Source organism: Lineus longissimus, chromosome 2, assembly GCF_910592395.1.
Source record: "Lineus longissimus chromosome 2, tnLinLong1.2, whole genome shotgun sequence".
NCBI classification, from domain to species: domain Eukaryota; kingdom Metazoa; phylum Nemertea; class Pilidiophora; order Heteronemertea; family Lineidae; genus Lineus; species Lineus longissimus.
This window is the reverse complement of record NC_088309.1, coordinates 13,277,502-13,297,469: the sequence shown is the minus strand read 5'-3', so window position 1 is coordinate 13,297,469 and position 19,968 is coordinate 13,277,502. Positions and strand designations below refer to the sequence as shown.

Sequence of the window (19,968 nt, the reverse complement as noted above, 5' to 3'; positions counted from 1 at the left end):
CGTGATTTTCTTCCAAGTATTCGAGATACATGCGCCACAGTCTCGCATTATTGTTACGCACACGCTGCGTCTTGGGCTCCTTTATTGCCAACTTGTCTTTTAACTCTTGTCTGTTGTGTAATTCCAGGATCTTGTTGACGAAGTAGCCGTAGGAGAGGAAATTCTGTCGCTCTCCCCCATGTTAGATTTGCTATCAAACAGCCTAAATAGGTCCCCGAAGCAAAACTTTATCGTGTCAGGTAGGGTCCAGTAATCAGGTGAGAAGAACGTCTCGCTTCTGACGTCTTTCAGGAATGCTTCCAGCCTCTGTTGACCTTTATACCTGACCCTGTCGGGATCGTCAACTTCAGCTGGTTCCTCTATCACTGGTAGCTCTTCAGGAGTCTCCATTTCAATTCGAACTATCCCAAGGATTTTCTCGGAAAGCTCCTCCCCAGAACATCGATTGTTTGCTCCCGTTTGTACGGTGTCGCTGATCAGTTTTATCATGTCGTTTTTGTCCATTTTCTCACTGATATACCTTCAGAAACCACGTCTCTAATTCGACGGAAAAAGGGGGTCCCGGCTGTTAAAGTAACAGGTAGGCCAGGAGGCCAGTGACAGCAACGCTGCCGATGATGAATGCGTACTCGTATTGTCTCTTCGGCTCGCTTGGTTGGTAAAAGGCGGACAAGGTTGGTCTCTTCCGCCAAGGGGCGTCATAGTTGGAGTGAGTGCTGTTGTAAAGTGACAGGGCCTAATCCACGTTCTCGAAATCACTCTCACTTGACCCTCTCTTTTCAACCTCTTGTTGAGAAAATCGAAAGTCTCCTGTCGCTGTTTGCTCCATTCTGCATTGGCCCTGCTAAGTGCTTTGAGGGCCTTGTCGTGCCTTACTCTCTCGACCTCTGGATCAGGACCCCCCTGGGCTGCCCTGTAAATAGCCTGGCCTCCCGTAAATGCTATAACGTTGGTGAGGGCCCCTCCCAGCATCACGGCGATGGTCGCCATGTTAAACTGTCTATATTATCTGGTGGCAGAATTTTCGACTTTTCTAGGTAATCCTTGGTGATCATGGCTGCCGAGACGGCCCCTGACAGCTGCAGTGCGTCCGTGAGATCAGCGTTTGATGGACTGCCCATGTTGAATCTCAACAACCTCTTCCCTAACATGGCGTACCCAACAGTCAGTCCACTCAAGACTGCCGAATGGTACAGTAGGTTAGCAATGCTCTTGGTGTTTGGTATCCCCGACATCGTGCTATATAACTGTGGCGAGAATCCTCACTGCATTCCAATTATTCTCGCTTCAGGTTTCCTCTCTGGCTTGCTAACTTCTTCGCATACTGGTCGGGCCGATAGTGCTGCCCTCCTCTGGTAGTAAAGAACCACCAGTTCAATCACAAGTGATCCAACGGTAAGCCACAACAGCTGATTTCTACTCGAAGGCTCCTATTTGACAGGCTCGTTTTCAGTTGGTGCATGAACGGTTGCTCTGTTCTTTTCCACCTTGTGAGCCTTAGCCAACGCTGCAAGTTTTCTACCCCACTCAACACGTCCAGGACTCTTTGCTTTTCCCGAGGTTACCCTCGACACCTCGGGTTCTTGTTGCTCTTCAGGCTCCATGAGTATATTTATCTACAGAAAATGTACCCCCGGACTATTTGACTACTCTTGTAACTTACGAGCGGCTCTTAATTCACACTGGGAATGCCCTGATCCCTGATCTGCACCGACTACTCCAACTGGGGTATTTTACTACTCTCTGGCTTTACATCCACGTTTCTAGCTGTAATTACTGCTGCATTGGCCACGGCAAGCCAGGGCGACAAGGCCAGACCAAACTGTCCCAGTTGTTTCTTGTTCTCGGCTCCTATCACGAAATTCTCGGTTAGCTCCTTTGCCAGCTTCTCTTTTTCAGTGCCGGGCACCAACCAGTGGCAGAACGCTGTGTATCCGTACAGAATGTTATTGACCACGTCGTCCGAGATGCAAGATGTATATCGCCTCTGATACTCGGCGTAGACCCTCTCTACTTAGGCATCACTCATCGATGCCAGTTGGGACTCTGTCATCTTAATCCCGATCTTCTGTAGTAGGCCACTCTCGGCCAGGCCCACCAGAGCCATCCTGTGTTCGTTTACCTCATCCGGCTGGCTGTCCCCCAGTCCAAGATCGGCCAGTGCCTCATCCAATATCTTCTCTGTGTTCGCCATAACTGTGTATATCTTATGGAGGAAAATCACGATGTGCCACCAGAGAATCAATTTGATACCAAGCTCCAACACGTCAATCCAACACTCGATAGCCATAGGGATGGTCAAGTCTCAAGATCAACTTCGACTTTTTCCCTAGCTTCCATCTCTCCACCACCTGCTGTGTCTGGTCCCTTCATATGACCCTGTTCTCCGCCAGGGCTATCTTCTGTGAGTCTTCATCCTTTTCGTAGAATTGTACCAGGGCCCTGATGTTGTCTCTGAAATCTTTCACCACGGCGTTGTACTTTTGGGTGATGAACCACACTGATATTCCGAGATGTCTTCCGCTAAACGCCACCCTCGTCAGCTCACAGGACTTTATTTTGCACACTCGTCTATTAGATAGAGAGTCTTGTCCCCCGTTCCACCATAGGTCTCGCTACAAATCTTCAACACGGAATCCAGATTGTCTCTCACCTGTAACGGCGGGGCAATCACTATATCCGGGTCCTTGCAGAAGAATCTTCGCTCGTATGCTTTGTTCTCATAGAACGTAGGACAGAATGTTACCACTCTGTCGAACTTTCCCTGGAAAGTAGAGTCCAACAGTCCCAGGACATAGCGAGTTTTCCCGCAGTAAGTGATTCCAGACACTATCAAGTTAAACGGAAGATCAGGCCAAGAAGCCATTCTATAATCTATAACGCAGTTGAGTGCAGCTGCCTATTTTGAATGCTCATCTGAGCGTCGGCCACCACACGTGCATGGTGTAGGCCGTGTCTGTTGTTCTCGTGATGGCCAGCTGTACACCATCATTGGTATTTACCAGCTTTAGACCCGATCCATGCAGTCTTCCATCCTCTGTCGATCTCAGGTCCAGCCACAGTGCATACTTATCATTCCCGTAGAATTCCTCCACGTCCATGTTGCTACTTTTAGCTACGCTAGCTTATGGTTTGTACTGGAGCTGACCGAAAGTAGTTCCAGCAAAATAGTTGTATTTTCATCCGATTGCTGTAGCTGGGCCAGAAAATGTACCAGGATACCAATATTTTGAACTCTTGTTTCGATAGGATTATAGCTATTAACAGCAGAAAGACTAAACGCCCCGTAATTGGCAGTAATTGGCAGATTTTAAGCTGGAAATTGTCGTCTGGTCAAAAGTGGCAAAACGGCCTCACTCGTACCTGTGTCTGTAATGCACTAAACGCGCTACACATAAGGCATTGCCCTAAGGCATTGCAGCCGAGGCTGATAAAGTGATGGCCATCTTGCGAATGTATATAGAGTGTGTACGTTCACTTCAAAACATAGGTCCAATCTAAATTTTTCATAACGAGCAGTTAGAAAGTGGTCTTTCCCTATCTTTTGATTCTTAATGTCAACATGTCGTTTTGTGGGGTTATTTTGTCAAATTCTTATATATATTGCCGATAAAAGACACGTAGAGAAACCCGGTAGACGTTTTGACAGAAAACCAGGGTGAGTTTTCTCTGTATTTTCTCTTGATTTGCTAGGTACAATTGGCCATGACAACTGTTATTTGAAAAGTCATAGTATAGAATGACTCCTGTAGCTTGTTTACATAGGAAGTGTTACCATTTTTGGCTTTCTGTCTCGTTAAATTTGCTCAGTCATTGAGTCGAAGTCGAAGATCAAAACACACATGAACGCCATAGTACATTTTATACACAAAACGTTGTTGCAAAAAAATCTTCCCAATCATCAGAATGAAATAATCGTAATACTTTACAATTATCTATTACACATAGATATAACAACTACAGGAGAATGACTTTGAAATCCAGACAAAACTTTGTTATAAGAATAGCCTCTTTGTAGTTATAAACATCATCGACGTAATCAAAACAAACCCGAACGCCTGATGAACAAACATGGCGGACCGCTTCACAAGAAGTCCTATTTTTTCTCATGTTTACATGATGATGCAGTCTATTATCTACGAGTCATTCTGATGGTCTCCACTGGCAAAGTGGTGTTGCTGTGCTTGCTTGTGACATGAAACCAATCAACCAGTCAGCCATGAGATTGACAGGATCGGGAAAGAAGACGCTGTATCTTAGCTGATTTGTCCTTCACGTTTTGGTCTTGTTTTATTGTATTATACAAGTTGATTGAATAAAGAAGCCTTGAAATTGAATAATAGGCATCTCTGAATTTTTATTTATTATAATATTAAAAAAAATAAAGCTTACCTGTTAAACCTAAACTCTTGAACATGCAACCTTTAACCCTTATACTAGTGTCATGCTTGACCTTAGGTCGAGTTAAAATTCCTACCCCTTTACTGTCACGCTCTACCCTGGGTCGAGAGAGAGGGGAATGCCTCAGAAAATAAATTATCCACGGCGCAGTTGGAGTCCTTATGTTTAGTTTATCTGCCAGTGTAAAGACGGCACTGCGTCTGATCATTTGATACCAGGAAACCAAATTGTTTCTACATAAAAATTTCCCGCAACTTGCAACTGAAAGTCGAGCACCTTTTCAGAAGAGGTCTGGCAAGGGGTATGGTGATGTAAAAAACGTCATCATGCCTCATGTAACAATCAAGTAAGAGACCGCATTGTCGCCTGAATGATATGAGACAAGAGGGTGATGTCACAATCAAGTAAGTGACCACATTGTAGTCTGATCAATATAAGAGAAGAGCGTGATGTATGAGATCAAGTAAGACTTCGTTGTAGCCTGTTTGATATAAAAGAAGCGGGTGATGCAAGAGACGGCTTCATGCCTCATGTCACAATCAAGTAAGAGACCGCATTGTAGCCTGATTGATATGAGAGTAGAGAGGGTGATGTTAGAGATGGCATCATGCCTCATGTCACAATCTAGAGTCTGCATTGTAGCCTTATGGGAGGGAATAGAGCAGTGTCACAAGAACTAATCTAAACTCAAGGTAATGAAGGAGAGATTTGCACTGACCTACTTTTATGACCTTCTGCCCTACTTTAAGACTGTTATAGCTAAAGCAGTCATGGTTGGTATCAAACTAAAGATAATGAACAGTAGGTTTGTGCTAACCCATTTTCATTTCAACACCATTGGAGGAAAGCAGTAGCGTTAATGGTATCAAACTAGCGGTATTGAAAGAGCAGTTTTGCGCTGGCCTGCTTAAACACAGTTGGAGCAAAGGCACTGAAGGTATTGAAGAGCGGATGTGACAAAAGAACCCCTCAACTACTTCATTCACTGCAGTTCAAATAAAGCCTTCACAACTGTCATCCACCCTAGGGGCCAAATTTATTAGACGTGTGTAACTTCTCCCTGATCAGTTATAGGCCTATTCATATTCTGTGAAGATTTACATGAAGGACCTGAATCTGTCTATTCAGTAGTTAAACGCTGTTTTAAGCTGAACGCCCTTCATGAATTTGGCCCCATTTGTCTAAGCTTGATTCCATCTAGTCTGTCCACATCTCCCTATCTACCATGAACCTACATTCTGGTACTAGCATATACTACTTGCTACATTTTCTTGTCATTCATCTGATTCCTTGCTATTAAATTCCACCAGCGTAGCTATTCAGGCCGCCAGGCCTCTAGTCTGACTTTCTCCCGTCTGCCAGCTTGGGCAAGTAGTGTCTCCTTGCCTCGTACCACTGCTGATGAGCCTTGAAACCCTTTGCGTAAATCTTGTTCGCCAATCCCTCTATGGTCACCTGGATGTCAGTGATGCCCGGGTTCTGAAAGGTTGTGGCCTCCGGATCGTACTCACCAGCCTCCACCGTCTCCTGGAAGAACAGAAGGATCCCCTACATCAAACGCCTCGCAATGTTGACATTCACGTTGACTGTCTTGTCCATCCCGAGTGTCTGGGACTTGAAATAGGTCACGTAGTCGTAAAGAAAGGTCACTGCGTTCATGTAGTCGGCCTGGCTATCTCGCAATGTTGTTGACATCGTAGCCGATGTTGGTGGCCTCCTCTGCGCTCACCACGTATTTGGCTTCGTTGAAGGTGATCTTTCTTACAAAATCCTCGCTTATCACATTTGGGTAGAATAGCCCGTGATCGCTATATAGCTCAAAGTCCAGAGGCATGCTGTACTTGGAACCACAGGCGGTGAGTATGGCCTTTGCTTTGGCCTCGTCCTTGTTAGCATCACCTGCTCCTGATCTAAGCTTTCTCAGGTTGGCTTCCCCGATTCCCTGAAGGATGAGATTCTTCCTCTGTTTTTCGCTCAGCCACAAGTCCTTGTAGGACTGGTACATGTAGTAGAAGTTGACGTCGGAGAGAATCACTCCTCCCAGTTTGTCAACCACTCTGGCTTGCAAATTCTTCCCCACGTTGTTAACAAAGTGATTGTTTGGTTGTCCCTTCTTAGTCAGATCGAAGGTCAGCTTCAGAGTCCTTGGGACAATCACGACGTCCCTTCTCAGTTTTGGCACCCTGACGTACAGGGTCTTACCCGCCCCTATCGTGGACGGGTTGTGAGTGATGCTGTGATACTGGCGATCCACCTTCACTCCCAGTTGCACCCTCTCGCGACGAGCAGGGTTAAGCAAGTTGCCGTAAGCAGACATTTTCGGAACAGGTATATACTTAGTCAGAAAAAATGAGTTATCATCCGAGTTTCAACACGGGACCCCAACATCTCCTACCCCATCCAAGATAACTCGGTAACAGGAAAGTAGAGACAGCTACTGACCAACCTACAAGTCTACTGTAAGGACAAGGACAGCTTCTCTGCAAAGACCTACGACATATTCCACTCTTTCGAACTCACTTTCTGAACCAAGGCAGCCATAGCCAAGTGGCAGAAAACATGCTACATGAACCTGTACCAAAACCAGCTGAACATGGCCGTCTGGTGTGCCACCTGGGGATGCGGCGTGTCCGTTACAGATCACCTACCTCGTGACGATTCGTTCGTCGCATCCTTCTTTAGATTCCACGTCTACTACCAGACCAGGAAGGTCCTTCGTCAGATGGTTTGCCACATACCCGGCTACAACAACTTTGACAGGTGGAAAAACAGACTAGACGACTCCAGGTACACAACTGTCATCACAGAATTCGACATCCCACAGTACTCCGACTTTAGATATCACGGCGGAGACAACAATTGACTATCACAGAATTCGACATCCCACAGTACTCCGACTTTAGATATCACGGCGGAGACAACAATTGACTAGGCACCTCCTACCTTTTGGGGGGGAACCAGTTCACGGGACCGGCTATGTGAGCCATTCCTCACACTTTTACTTCTCGAACCAGACACCGACCTTTGCCAGCAAACTCCACAAGGCTCCCCTTGAGAAGCTAAAGGCAGAGGCTCCACAAGGCTGGGAATAGTCAGATTGAACGACAGCCTGAGGACCTACGTCTACTGCATACTCGGGTCCCAGAGCTCCCATCATCGGCAGTGGAGGTACGTCCCTAGATGCACAGGCCCAGTTCCTGACACTCCTAGAGGACAGCATTGACCAGGCCAATATCCTGTCGCTTCCCGATATGATTAAGAGGTACGAGGACTGTATCACTGCCACTAAGATGAGACTAGACTACGCCCTTGGACAAGACCTGTACATCATCCCATCCATCAAGGTCCTGAACGTGGGGATAGTGAACGGCTACAACAACAACGTGACCATTGCGCCACGCGACATGACATTCGGGCCGAACCCTCTGCTGTACAGTCATCGGATCCCTTCCAAGAAGGTCCCTCACCTCAGTGCCATGCCATCTAAAGTCAAGAGAGTAGGTCAATTGAAAACGCCAGCACCAGCACCACCAATCCCAGTCCTCCAAACCACAAAATAAGACACTATCCACTCCCAGAATAAAGCCTACCTGGTCCTAGGACTAGGAGCATTTGTCGGACTAGGAGAGGCATATTTTAAGCGCTGATATATATGACACGTAGTGTCGCCATGATCATGACACTATTGTTCACCTACCTTCTGCTGAAAGAATGGAAGAGACGTGGAGAAAACATGGGTACAATAATAATATAATAATAAATCAAGATACTATCCTACTATCCTAGTTGGGCAGGTACATCCTTCCTTCCTCATGAACCAGCACGGCGGAACACAGCATGGCAGTGTGCGTGTTGTCCGGGATCACTATATTCGCCGGAAATATAATTCTTTTGGAGAAATTACAATGTCCTGATAAAACTTAGAGTAATTAGCACTCTAAACTGCTAAAGGTGGAAACGAACACGATCACAACTAAATGTCGTGAATATAATCCGAATCGTAATGTTCTTGACCTACTTTAGTGCCGTAGTTCACAACTGATATTAATGTTTCATCACTTTTTCTTCGTCCGTTCTTTGAGCAGTTTTGCAACAAAGCATCAGGCGGCCTGAATCAGTATTTCGAACGGGCCTCGTTTGTGAACAGGTTTTCCTAAATGCTGTTCCATTAACGTTAGTATATTATGAACTTGTATTCCATTATGGTACTGTTGCTGGCTAGTACATATTCCTGGGAAGAATTCCTGCCAATGGTCGCCGTGTTGTATATGGCGTTTGGGTTCCTCCAGGTTAGACTAGCAAAAGTATCAACAGTACAACGATATATTCCAGTAAATCACTATCTTTTATTCCATGAACATGTGTTGCTTTGACGAGAGCCAAGGCCGATCTGACTATAGATTTATCGTCTTGTTCACCTGGCAAATGTTACGTAACGGCACCTGGTATGGATGGCACAGGGTGTTACTATAGGCTGCTGCCAGTGAACCTTATACATATTCATATGTTACACTAAACCATGGTGAGTTGCTTAGCATGGGCTAAAGTGGCGCATTTGTAGCGTGCTGAAGACAGTGGGATTTGTTTAGAAATCGCTTCCTTGGCTCTCTGAAAGCAATAAATGTGATTTCTAAACATGTGAACATCTAAACACAAAAAAAGGGATGTTTTGCAATTTTTTTCATGTTTTTAATCTTTTTTTTTACCGCAAACGCGAAATTAAACCTGCTATAAAACTAGTTGTAGTCGGTCAAAATAAATAAGATATGAATATCCCATTAGATCACAACACATGGAGCCATATGATACCCTTATATGTTCAATTAAGCACTGACAACATACTGGACTGCTAACTACAAATAAAGATGATGATGTGGAGTAGAAGAACACTTTTCGAAAATTATTTTCATACCAGTGCCACCACTTCTCCTCAAAACTGTCAAAAGGAAAAATGCGAAACATATCAAAACAAAACATTTTTATATTAATGTTATCTTTGATATTATATCTAAATAGTTTTATAGAGATCAGTGACTTTGAAGCAGGCGTTTGCTTTAAAACGAGTTGTTTGTAATGGCCATGTTCAGCGGATCAAAGAATTGTTCAAAGACCAGTTGTGCGGAATTTGGTTGGGTGTACCACATGACCCAAGAGAGCTCAGGCCCAACGCGCGTCTTCCGAAACGGGCTGTGGCTTTGATGTTGAAGCCATACGTTCCCTTCTTGGTTAATATCTTCCATTTCTTGACTCTTTATTTGAAAGACTCTGGCAAAATCTAGTGCACATAAGGCAAGTAAATGAGCAAAACCCTACTACCAGTTATTAGCAATATCAATATCAACTAGAGTAGAACCTCTCTATTAAGGATACCCTAGGGACTGACAAGTGCTGTCCTCTATAGAGAGGTGTCCTGATTAGACAGGTCGAAATGAATGGAAACAACCAATTTGGGACCAAAAGTAGTGTCCTTAATGGAGAGGTTGTCCTTGATAGAGAGGTGTCCATTAAGGGAGGTTCCGCTGTACTACAAGCATTAACCATTTGTCTGCTATTCATTATGAGAGATGAGAGTGGGTAAGCCACCGAAATTCTACAAGAAATGGAAGATATTATCCTAGAAACAATGGTCAGTACATGTATTCAACTCTTCATGTGCATGTTTGATGTAGCACGAAATGAGAACTCCCCAAACATCTTAAAAATCAGGCGGAGGGCGGGAAAGAAAGAAAGAAAAAAAAATTTTTCCCCCTTTTTCATGCATTTCTACGGGGGTTGCTAAGAAGCCTGAAAAAATGTTACTTTTTTTGGTCAGTTTCCTAAGTGGCCGATTTGCGAAGCAAGGTATGAAAAAACTCTCGCTTTAGGCATAATAAGATTTTATTTTATTTTCAAGATGGCCACCTTGCGGCCATACTGTTGATGAGATTCAGGGTTATTATCAAATGTACATGTCACATGTAGATTGGTTGACATCTTTTCAACAGTTTAGGAGTAACATGACTTCATTGAATACCTAAGAAGGCGGCCATATTTGTCATATACTGAAAATCAGGGATGTTGTAGAGAGTACATAGCTATAATCATATCAAATTTGGTTGCAATCCAATCATTCATTTCAGAACAATAGGACTTTGTTTAAGGGAGAGGCTAGATCATCAACGATCTGAGTCGATGTTATGTCACATGAGTCCTACGTATGGCATGCCAAAGCGGAATTTGTTCAGGACATTATTTTACAATGCAGGAAGCCGTTTTGCAATCAGAAATTCAGAAAATATTGTTCAAAACCCTTTTTACAGCAGACTGAATTCGAAATTTACTTCACAGAATTAAAAATTCTATATTCTGCCCAAAAAATCGTTCTGCCCAAAAAATCATTCTGCAACATTTTTTTTCCAAGAATGCAAAATGCGTCAGAATTGTTTTTCCGGGCAGGACGTTTTTGTGGGCAGGAGGAAAAAATTCAGCAGAATTTACTTGACTTCTGCCAGTAATCACATGACTCCTGCCAGCGATCACGTGACTCCTGCCAGCCATCACGTGACTCCTGCCTGTGATCACGTGACTACAAAAGACGATCACGAACACCATCCGGAGATCTGGATGACGTTCCACCGTAGATCTCTCAAGAGATCCTCAAAACTGCTGCAATTGAACATATTGTTCAATTCGCGTGCTCAATTTGCTGCCATGATGCAGAGCAAAATCGCCAACGAAAATGTGTGTGAGTGACGAAAAAGATAGATTATATGACGTCATCAGTTTGAGTGGTCACATGCATTCCGGCAGGAGTCACTTGAGTCTTGGGGTCGTTAAAATTCGGAAGGTAAAAAATCCTGCAGTGTTTTTCGTTCTGATGAAAGAAATTTTGAAACATGACAATGGTTTAGCGAACTTTGACCTGAGCTGTTTGTGACCTTGAAGAGTAGGTTAAATCAAAAACCCAACAGAAATGTGATGTATTCTTGCTAGGAGTACCAAAAAATTCATGAAAATCCGACGAAAATCATGTGTGCTATTGCATGTTTTATGTTTTTTGCATTACGCCCGCTGGTGGCCAAACCAATAATACCTTTGGAACGAAATTTTTTTTGTTAATCACCCCAGGGCCCAAGGGTACAAGTGTACCAAGTTTTCAGTCCAGACCTCTGTGACCTGGACCGGCACCTTGTCATCGCATAGGCTCACAAGGTGAGCCAAAAATGGCAGAGCAGTGAGTCCTATGAATGAGTAGGTAGTTTGCTAGGAATTGTGCCTTCTATGAGGAATATATCAAGTAATATATCGTACGGATTTTTGATTTGACCTAATTTTCAAGGTCACAGAGGTCAAATGGTGTGAATTGGCCATTTGATTGTTACTATGGCACTTAACTGCTAAAGCTATGGACTTGGTACACATGACTCCCTACCTCATATCAATGCTGACACCGAATTTCGGTCTGATCTGATTCTTGACTTGGCCACCAGGGGGCCAAAGATAAAAAAAGGTAAAAAGTGCAATATCTTACTAATAAGAGACTTGTTTTCAAAGACATTTATGGTAGGTACTCCTTGCAAGGATACATCACATATCCTACAGTTTTTGATTTGACTTAGGGGTAACCCAAGATGAAATCAGAAACCAAAAATCAGGGCGATCCGACCAACATTAAGCAAATGAGGACATCGGGAAGTTTAAACTTCATTCCTTTATACCTCGGTCCACAGAGGAAATATTGTTTTCACATCTGGCCGAATATTTTTTGAGAATTTTTCATTTTTACTTGTTATGGAATTAGTTTTGTTTTCACCGCCAGTTGGCGCTACAGGCACATTTAATTGAATTTTTGACGATTCGAAAGCCCGGGCTATGACGTATAGTTGCGCAGTTGTATTCTCCGCATGGAATTGGCCAAGGAACCAGGCATTATTTCAGCATACCCACTGTGACCAGCATTACAGCCAGATCCCGTTAGCGAAGGTCAAAAAGCGAACCTCACGTTGCAAAGGCAAATGCATTGAGGCCGTGAGGTTGGAGTTTCTCTTTGAATTGCCCGATGATGTTGTTATTAGGGTAATCAGGCGTGATCAGAGATTAGCGCAATCTAGCCTAATCTCCTATGGCATGTCTGGCTGATCTACTACAGCAGGTGTTACGGAATTTGTTATCGTTACTCCTGCCTGTAAGTGGCACATCATCTAACAAAATCAGAGTGTACTCAATGTAGGCCTAATGGCAATGCTTCAGATGAAGACCTGATCGGTCCTGTCGGATGCTTGTTTCTATATTGCAATATTGTAGTTGATCAAAAGATGGTGTTAATTCTTGTTTAACCCCCTGTGTGTCTGCATTGGTGCAGGATGTAACTTCTTTTTCGGACTGTTTGTTTATAGTAGGCCTATGTGAAAAAAACATTTCTTTTTTTTCACAGTTTTTTTAATCAGGCTGGTTTAAACATGTGACTTGCTTTTTAAGTTAGGCCTGTAAACAATAATGACGTAGGGGCCTTGAAGGCGTTAAACAATATTGTTCCGCCCTGCGAAGAGCGATCGTGTGCAAAGCGGTGGGACAGAATGGGGTACAACTAGATTACCCTGGACTCACTGTCATCCATCCGAATTTGACCACCCCCACTCCTAGGAGAGGAGCGACGATATATAATAAAAAAGTGAGGTAGTGGGCGGAGGACCACATGGAATCAGAGGACCCCTAATCTCCATTTGGCGGGTGGCGGGGTTCCCTGGATCACTCGTGGCCAGCTTATCTAACCTATTATTACTCATTTATTAGGGGCCTATTAATATGTAAAGAGCAAGCTCCAGTGAACTCACACAACTGTTTGACATAGGGGAGACCCCCAAACCCTCTTCCTTCTGACATATTTAGCCAGTACATTTGGGGATGAGTCCCCCAAATCCCCTCCCCCGTTCTCTGAAAGTGACAGGTTTTAGTCAGTACATTGGGGGGGAAGGCCCCCCCCCCCATTAGACTCTAAAAATAGAATTCCTTGGAGACGCTGAACAATAAGGCCCCATAAAGAAATAGTCCCCGCCCTGGTAGCTGTCTCATATCTGCGGACAGAAGCAGCTCTTTGTGGTGAAATAATAATTGAATTTTCCACCTGCTAGCCTAGATATTTGTGTATGGTTCTTCACCAGTTAGTTAATAACGAATTTTTGTAGCTGATATATTCTTAATTGTTTTAACGTGTTTTTTTGGATTCGTTTGGCGCCAAAATCAAGAATGGCAAATTTACGATTTTGACACTAGAGGCGCTGATGTCGTTCCGGAACGGTAGATGCTAAATCGGATGGCCAGGCGGAACGGGAACTCCTGCACTCTGACCACGTGACCTACATCATTACTTCACAGTTCCGGCACTGGGTCGAGTTTGGCAGTTACTAGAAATCACATGACTGGATCTGGATTAAAATTAGTAGTGTTAAAACTGACTTTTTGAAGTAAAGTACGTAAATCGAGAAGAAGAGGACGTTTGCTTTGTCTGCAATGAAATGTCACAACTGTCTCCGCCGACTTTGTCCTGTATGTCCTAGCAGACGATTTTTAAATACATGACGTCCCACACCCGCACTTCAGTGGAGCCGGTGTGAATAAATCTACTTGTGTGAATGGTCAATGGCTCATGACGTCATGAAATAATTGCGTCACGAGGAAGGAAACAATGGGAATCACGTCCGACGTGGTAACTGTGGGGGCGGTGCGTCGTGAATGCAGGATCGGCCAACGCGCGGCCCGTATGGAATGCGACAAACTGTACCGGAACCAGAATTGTCATGGGTCTGCACAAGTTTTTTCAGATTCGATGGACATGATGGATATATGAATTTTTGTTTACACTTTATACATACGTAACCATTACACTCACTACGTTGTGTGAGTTACTAGCTTTAACCTTGGGCTGAAGTTTTCCCTAGCTTGGGTGTGTTCACTGTCTGAACTAGTGGGCCTAATACCCACCCTGACAATATCGCACCCGTTTAGCCATCACCGCCTAATTTGCAGGCTTGGATTGGTTAAAGGCTTACGAGTTGACTGCTTACATTTCACTGATTCACTGAATGCTGACACCATGGCGACATCCTGAAAACTTGGCTTCAATGACCAATCAACCTCCTCCACTTTTGGAAAGTTGGGAAGGGAACATACGCAGACCTAATAACGTTTAGAACATGTAGATGGTCTCATCAATCCGGAACGTGCCGTTTTTAATGAAATGTTGACCGGTTCCTAGAGTCTGTTTGGGTCGGACACATAGTATTTAATTAATGGTTGTGGCAGTGAGATTTGATTGATCTTTGATTATTATTCAAAAGTTACACGACATGCCAATGCCAAGTCTGTGATAACAGGGAGTAATGCCATAAGTGGACATTCACATGCTGGACTCGGCCTACGCAATGTTAGCTGATAAAATTGGTGAAAAGTTGTTTCGTAAACATCGATAAGCAGACCTCATAATATTGACAGTCTTATGAATTAGTAGGGAAAATTTGTTAAAAGTCGGACAAAATAAATTGTGAAAAAGTTATAAAATACGCTAACATAATAATAACCCACAAATCGAAATCAGTGGTCCATTCCCATTATTACCGGCCTGATGGTTTAGAATGACATCATAAGCAGCCCGTCAAGCAGGTCAAGATTAATTATTGCTTTCAGAAGTAACCTGCTTAATGCCATTTTACACCTGTAAATAGGTTACCGATGGACTCAGGAATGCAAGATAATTTTCAAAAGCCACTATTGACATTCTCCCAGTGCTAACACATAAAAACAATGGATTGTCGTCTGCTTGTTGTAAAAATGATTTGAAGAACGATTCTTTTATGAAGGCGGTGTAAAAGTAGAAAGTGTCCCTCCTGGAAAAAGTGTCCGGGCCTATTTATGGCATATGGTTCTATAGAGGCCATGACCGTCAATATCTCCAGCGCATAATATAATCCTTTTTTCCGGAAAGTTTATCCTAGGACATTTTAAAGGTCTACACCAGCACCCCATTCAGCCATGTCAGCAACACATTGAGTGCATTCGATCTAATCCACTAATCCACATACCCATATTGCACCAAGGGTAATGAACCCAGTAAGACAGGTAAACCTAACACAGCAGGTGGTGTCTGTGGTGCAATAGCAGATGTCTAGGAGGAAGGCCACAGAGTGCAATCAATCAGCTTATCTGACCTATTATAAACATCCAGCTGAGAGGAATTCCACCTATTTCGCTCAACTTTGGCTAACAGGGTCTGGCTGTCATGAGTCTAAAGATGGAAGATTGATTTTGCAACATGGTAACCAATTTTCTGCTAAAAAGAAGTCAAGTAGGCGATATTATCACTAGTTCCTATCAGTGGGTAGTCATAAGGTCTTTAGGGACTACTTTCAGAAATTAGTTCTTGAAAATTTGGCCACAATTCTGTGTAAATGATATTAGTAGTGCACGCTCTGTTCGCGAATTATTTTGAATTGGAGAATTCCCACAGTATGTGCAGTGAATCGCATGATTCTGTTTGCATTTTAGTTTTTAGCACTATGATTCTAACATGAGTAAAAAGTAGACATTCCAAGCAACACAATAATGTTACTCCCACAAAAATTGATTCAAAATTGACGGAGCTACGGCATTCTGTCCGGCAATTGGCGGCGCTGATAAAATACATCGCATGCTAATGCATGCCAAATGGCACACTTTAAAAAGAGCTCATTGGACAATGTAGGGAATCACCAGAAATGACGTCATCGCTGGTCTTAATAAAAAGTAGATGGGTTCCCGATTGACTCACTTGGGATACGCAGTAGTCAGTAGAGCACAATGTCATGAAAAACCACCCTTTGTAAATTCAAATCACCTGCAGGACAGGTCAATTTGACTCCTGTAATCTCTACCTTATCAAAAAAAAGACAGTGGTGTTAGTCCAAAACTGGTCAATTCTATTGATTTTGACCTCTGTTATCAGGATACCTCTCAATTAAAGACAGCATTTTGTATCCTCGGTTGTGCTGTACAACCCAGCCTGGACATACTACAGTTGTCCATGGAGAAGTCACATCCTCTCTGACACTTCTTCTCTGTAAAGCTACTGATACAACATACTGAACTAGGGATATCTTCCGTTGCCTCCTGTATTATTTACATAACATGGATGATTAGTTCAGTCATATTTCATCCAGCTGGCAGCTCTGCATTGGAAATTTTAGTGGTATAACGTGTTCTCTTGACCTTCAAACAGTAGTATAAAGCCGATATTTACTACTTTATACCCTCAGTCCTGTGTTATTAGGTCATCCAGATGAGCGCCAGGTCCTTGGGCCTCTTGTTTTCTCTAAGGTTTCCTTATTACATCCATGAGTCAATAGTCAATATGCAGTATAGCCACGTGTGCAAATATCAATGACTTCAATCCGATATTAGAATGACCCCCTTATGCATGGCACAAAATGACCAAAACACGTGCAGAGTGAAGTTAACACAGTTAAGATCATGACTAAATTTGGTATTTTTTATTTTGCAGGAGCTGGATATCATTTATAAAGTTCCCCACTGCGTTCCTATATCTGCTCATCACAAATGGAACTTTGATGATTTATTAGAAAAAATGTGGGACTATCTAGCTTTGGTTCGAATGTAAGTATTTTCATTTGCCTACTTTTGATGTGTATTAACAGGGTTGGAGCGCCCGTTTGCATTTTCGCCACTTGCGAATGCCGCACATGAGTGGCGAATGTAAAACAATGTCTGGCTAAAAATTATGCAAATTCAATTTGGATTGCCATGATTAGGCAAGAGAGTAATAGTGTTGTGCGAAAATTTATCAAAGTCTATCAAAAAGATCCACTTCCACACCAAATGCACTAAGGAACGATCGTTAGTCACTCAAACTTTATCATATTTGCGGGCGGCCGCGATATCACACGTGGTTGCTACTGCTGCATTGTAGTTCTACCCATTACCACTACAGTGATTTTGGTGGCCCTTCCGGTTGCCTTACGCATACATTATCGACTAGTTTCCCGCTCGCTTCGTTGCCATTGAGTCTCCGGTCACAGGTTCCTCGAATCGTTCGTTGATTTGCTATAGTCTCAGTACTGGTGGGCTGCCATTCTCTTACATGTTGCTGTGCGCTGGGTCAGCCCCAAGATGGACAAACGATCGGCAATGGCAAGTTTCTTGAACAAAAAAAGTGTCATGGGACATCATTGTCATTGTTACTGACATTTTAAACATTTTTAGCTCACCTCTTAGCAGAGGTGAGCTTATCCCATACCGTGGCGTCCGTCGTCCGTCGTCGTCGTCGTCCGTCGTCCGTTAGCAGGGCACGTTTCGTAACAGTTAGAGCTATTGAGTTGAAACTTGGTACACATGTACCCTTATGTAATGACACCTTGGAGACCAAGTTTCGGTCCAATTCGTTTCATGGTTTGGCCACCAGGGGGCCAAACGTTAAAAGTGAAAATATGCAATATCTCCCTTAATAGTAGTCGGGAAATTTTGAAAAAAATATGGTAGGTACTTCTAGCAAAGGTGCATCATATATCCTCCGGGTTTTTGATTTGACCTCCTTTTCAAGGTCACAGAGGTCAAATGGTGTAAATTGGCCGTTAGGATGTAACGATGGCACGTTTCTAAACTGCAATGACTATTGATACCAAATTTGGTACACATTTACCCCTTAGTCAGGTGATCTCAGGGACCGAAGTTTGGTCCAATATGATTTACCACTTGACCAACAGGGGGCAAAATCCAAAAACCTTAAAAATGTGATTATTCCTTAACTTCTTGCCTGATTGCCACCAATTTGATATCATGGGTACATCTAACCACCATACAGTATATGTCACACAGGTTTTTAATTTGACCTTCTTGTCAAGGTCACAGAGGTCAAATGGCGTAAATTCGCCGTCAGGCCGTAACTATGGCACGTTTCTTAACTGCAATGACTATTGATCACAAATTAAGTACACATGTACCCCTTGGTCAGGTGATCTCAGGTACCGAAGTTTGGTGCGATCTGATTTGCCGTTTGGCCTCCAGGGAGGGGGCCAAATCCGAAATTCTTCAAAATGCTATTATTCCTAGTAATGACTTGCCCGATTGGCACCAATTTTATATCATAGGTACATCTGATTCTAACAACCATTCAATGTGTCACCCGGGTCTTCTTTGATTTGACCTACTTTTCAAGGTCACAGAGGTCGAATGTACTGTAAATTGGCCATTTTGGGGAAATTGTAATTGCTTGGACCTACATCAAACCTAACACTACATGACACAATACCATGCTCTTTATCCATCTTTCCTCCACATGAGGTGAGCACAATGGCCCTGGCCATTTCATCTAATTTGAAATCATGAAAATAATTAACACTATAGTAAAAAATGTCACTGTGAATTCGTAAGTCATGCAGGCCACTTGGTATGTATGCCAAGCGAGAGTGGTCATCAATAGCCACGTGTTGAACACTCACAAATCGCAAATGTCGACAAAACTTAAGTTATTCGTGCATGAAAGACTCCTCTATAACGTACATGTACTACAAATGTATTGATGACAAATGCAAGAAAATAGGCTGACATAACATTTTGAAATTAAACAAACGCTAGCTAACCATACTTGAAACGTTGGAGAGATGACACAAAAATACAATGGAAAGAAGGGTAGGTAAAGGGAATAACACAAAAAAACCCACATGAAAACACAGCAGAAATAATGTTCGATAAATACACATGATTAAACCGGAATGAAGGGTGGGCATTTTATTTACTCCCTGATTGAGGGTTTGATAGAATCTCTATCTAACTTCAACATACAGTTGTCTCGTTAAATTTTTGGCTCATAGTAGGGGAATTTATACAACACCGCTCTGTCCGTGGTCTTGGCGTCTGTATCCTGTTTCAAAAACAGTGGCACATTTCTTAACCGCTAGAGCTCTGAACTTGAAACCTTTTACATAGGACCCCCCAGGTCAAGTGTCCTCTGACAATCAATTTCAGTCCGATCTAATTCTTGACTTGGCCACCAGGGGGCCAGAAGTGGAAACCTAAAAAGTGTGATATTTCTCTCTAATGAGTGACTCATTAAGATAAAACTTTTATGTTAGGTTCTTCTACCGCAAGGTCCAGAAGTATGTATCGGTTTTGGCAGCTATACACCGATAAGGAATCGGCGAGAAACCGATAGTCGCCTCGTGTATTGCGCGGTTCATACCTCAAATCTATTGCTGCAATGACCTAGGTTTTGCATTTCCCGAATCAAAATAAATTACGTAACAGACCTAAGTCATTAAGAGTACTAACCGATGATCATTGACCGAGGTGACGATGATACGAACCAACACGAACCGGGAAAAAAGATGACGGGCTGCGTCATCACCAATGATGTGATGCCGGGGGCGGGGCAAACATTTATTGAATTCAGAACACAGGGATATTTTGGCCTTCATTGTTTAGGAGTCAGTCGTATCAGATATCAACATCTTGGGAACACATCAATGGACTCGCCGCTATAAATCATCTTGGGCTATTTATCCTTGTCAAAACGTTCTCGATCGCGGCGCTTTTGATCTTCCC

The 19,968-nt window shown here is 43.2% G+C and overlaps 1 protein-coding gene across 2 annotated transcripts in view; it reads left to right on the top strand.

Annotated features, from left to right (window-relative positions):
• LOC135482655 (developmentally-regulated GTP-binding protein 1) overlaps nucleotides 1–19,968 on the top strand; it is a 520,179-nt gene that overhangs the window by 158,001 nt on the left and 342,210 nt on the right. For both annotated transcript variants that reach the window (XR_010446249.1, XM_064762906.1), the window contains exon 7: nucleotides 16,913–17,025. Coding sequence is in view for 1 of the 2 variants with exons in the window: in XM_064762906.1 (XP_064618976.1) it covers nucleotides 16,913–17,025 (113 nt within the window). In the remaining variant the exon portion in view is untranslated. The remainder of the gene's footprint in view (nucleotides 1–16,912; nucleotides 17,026–19,968) is intronic.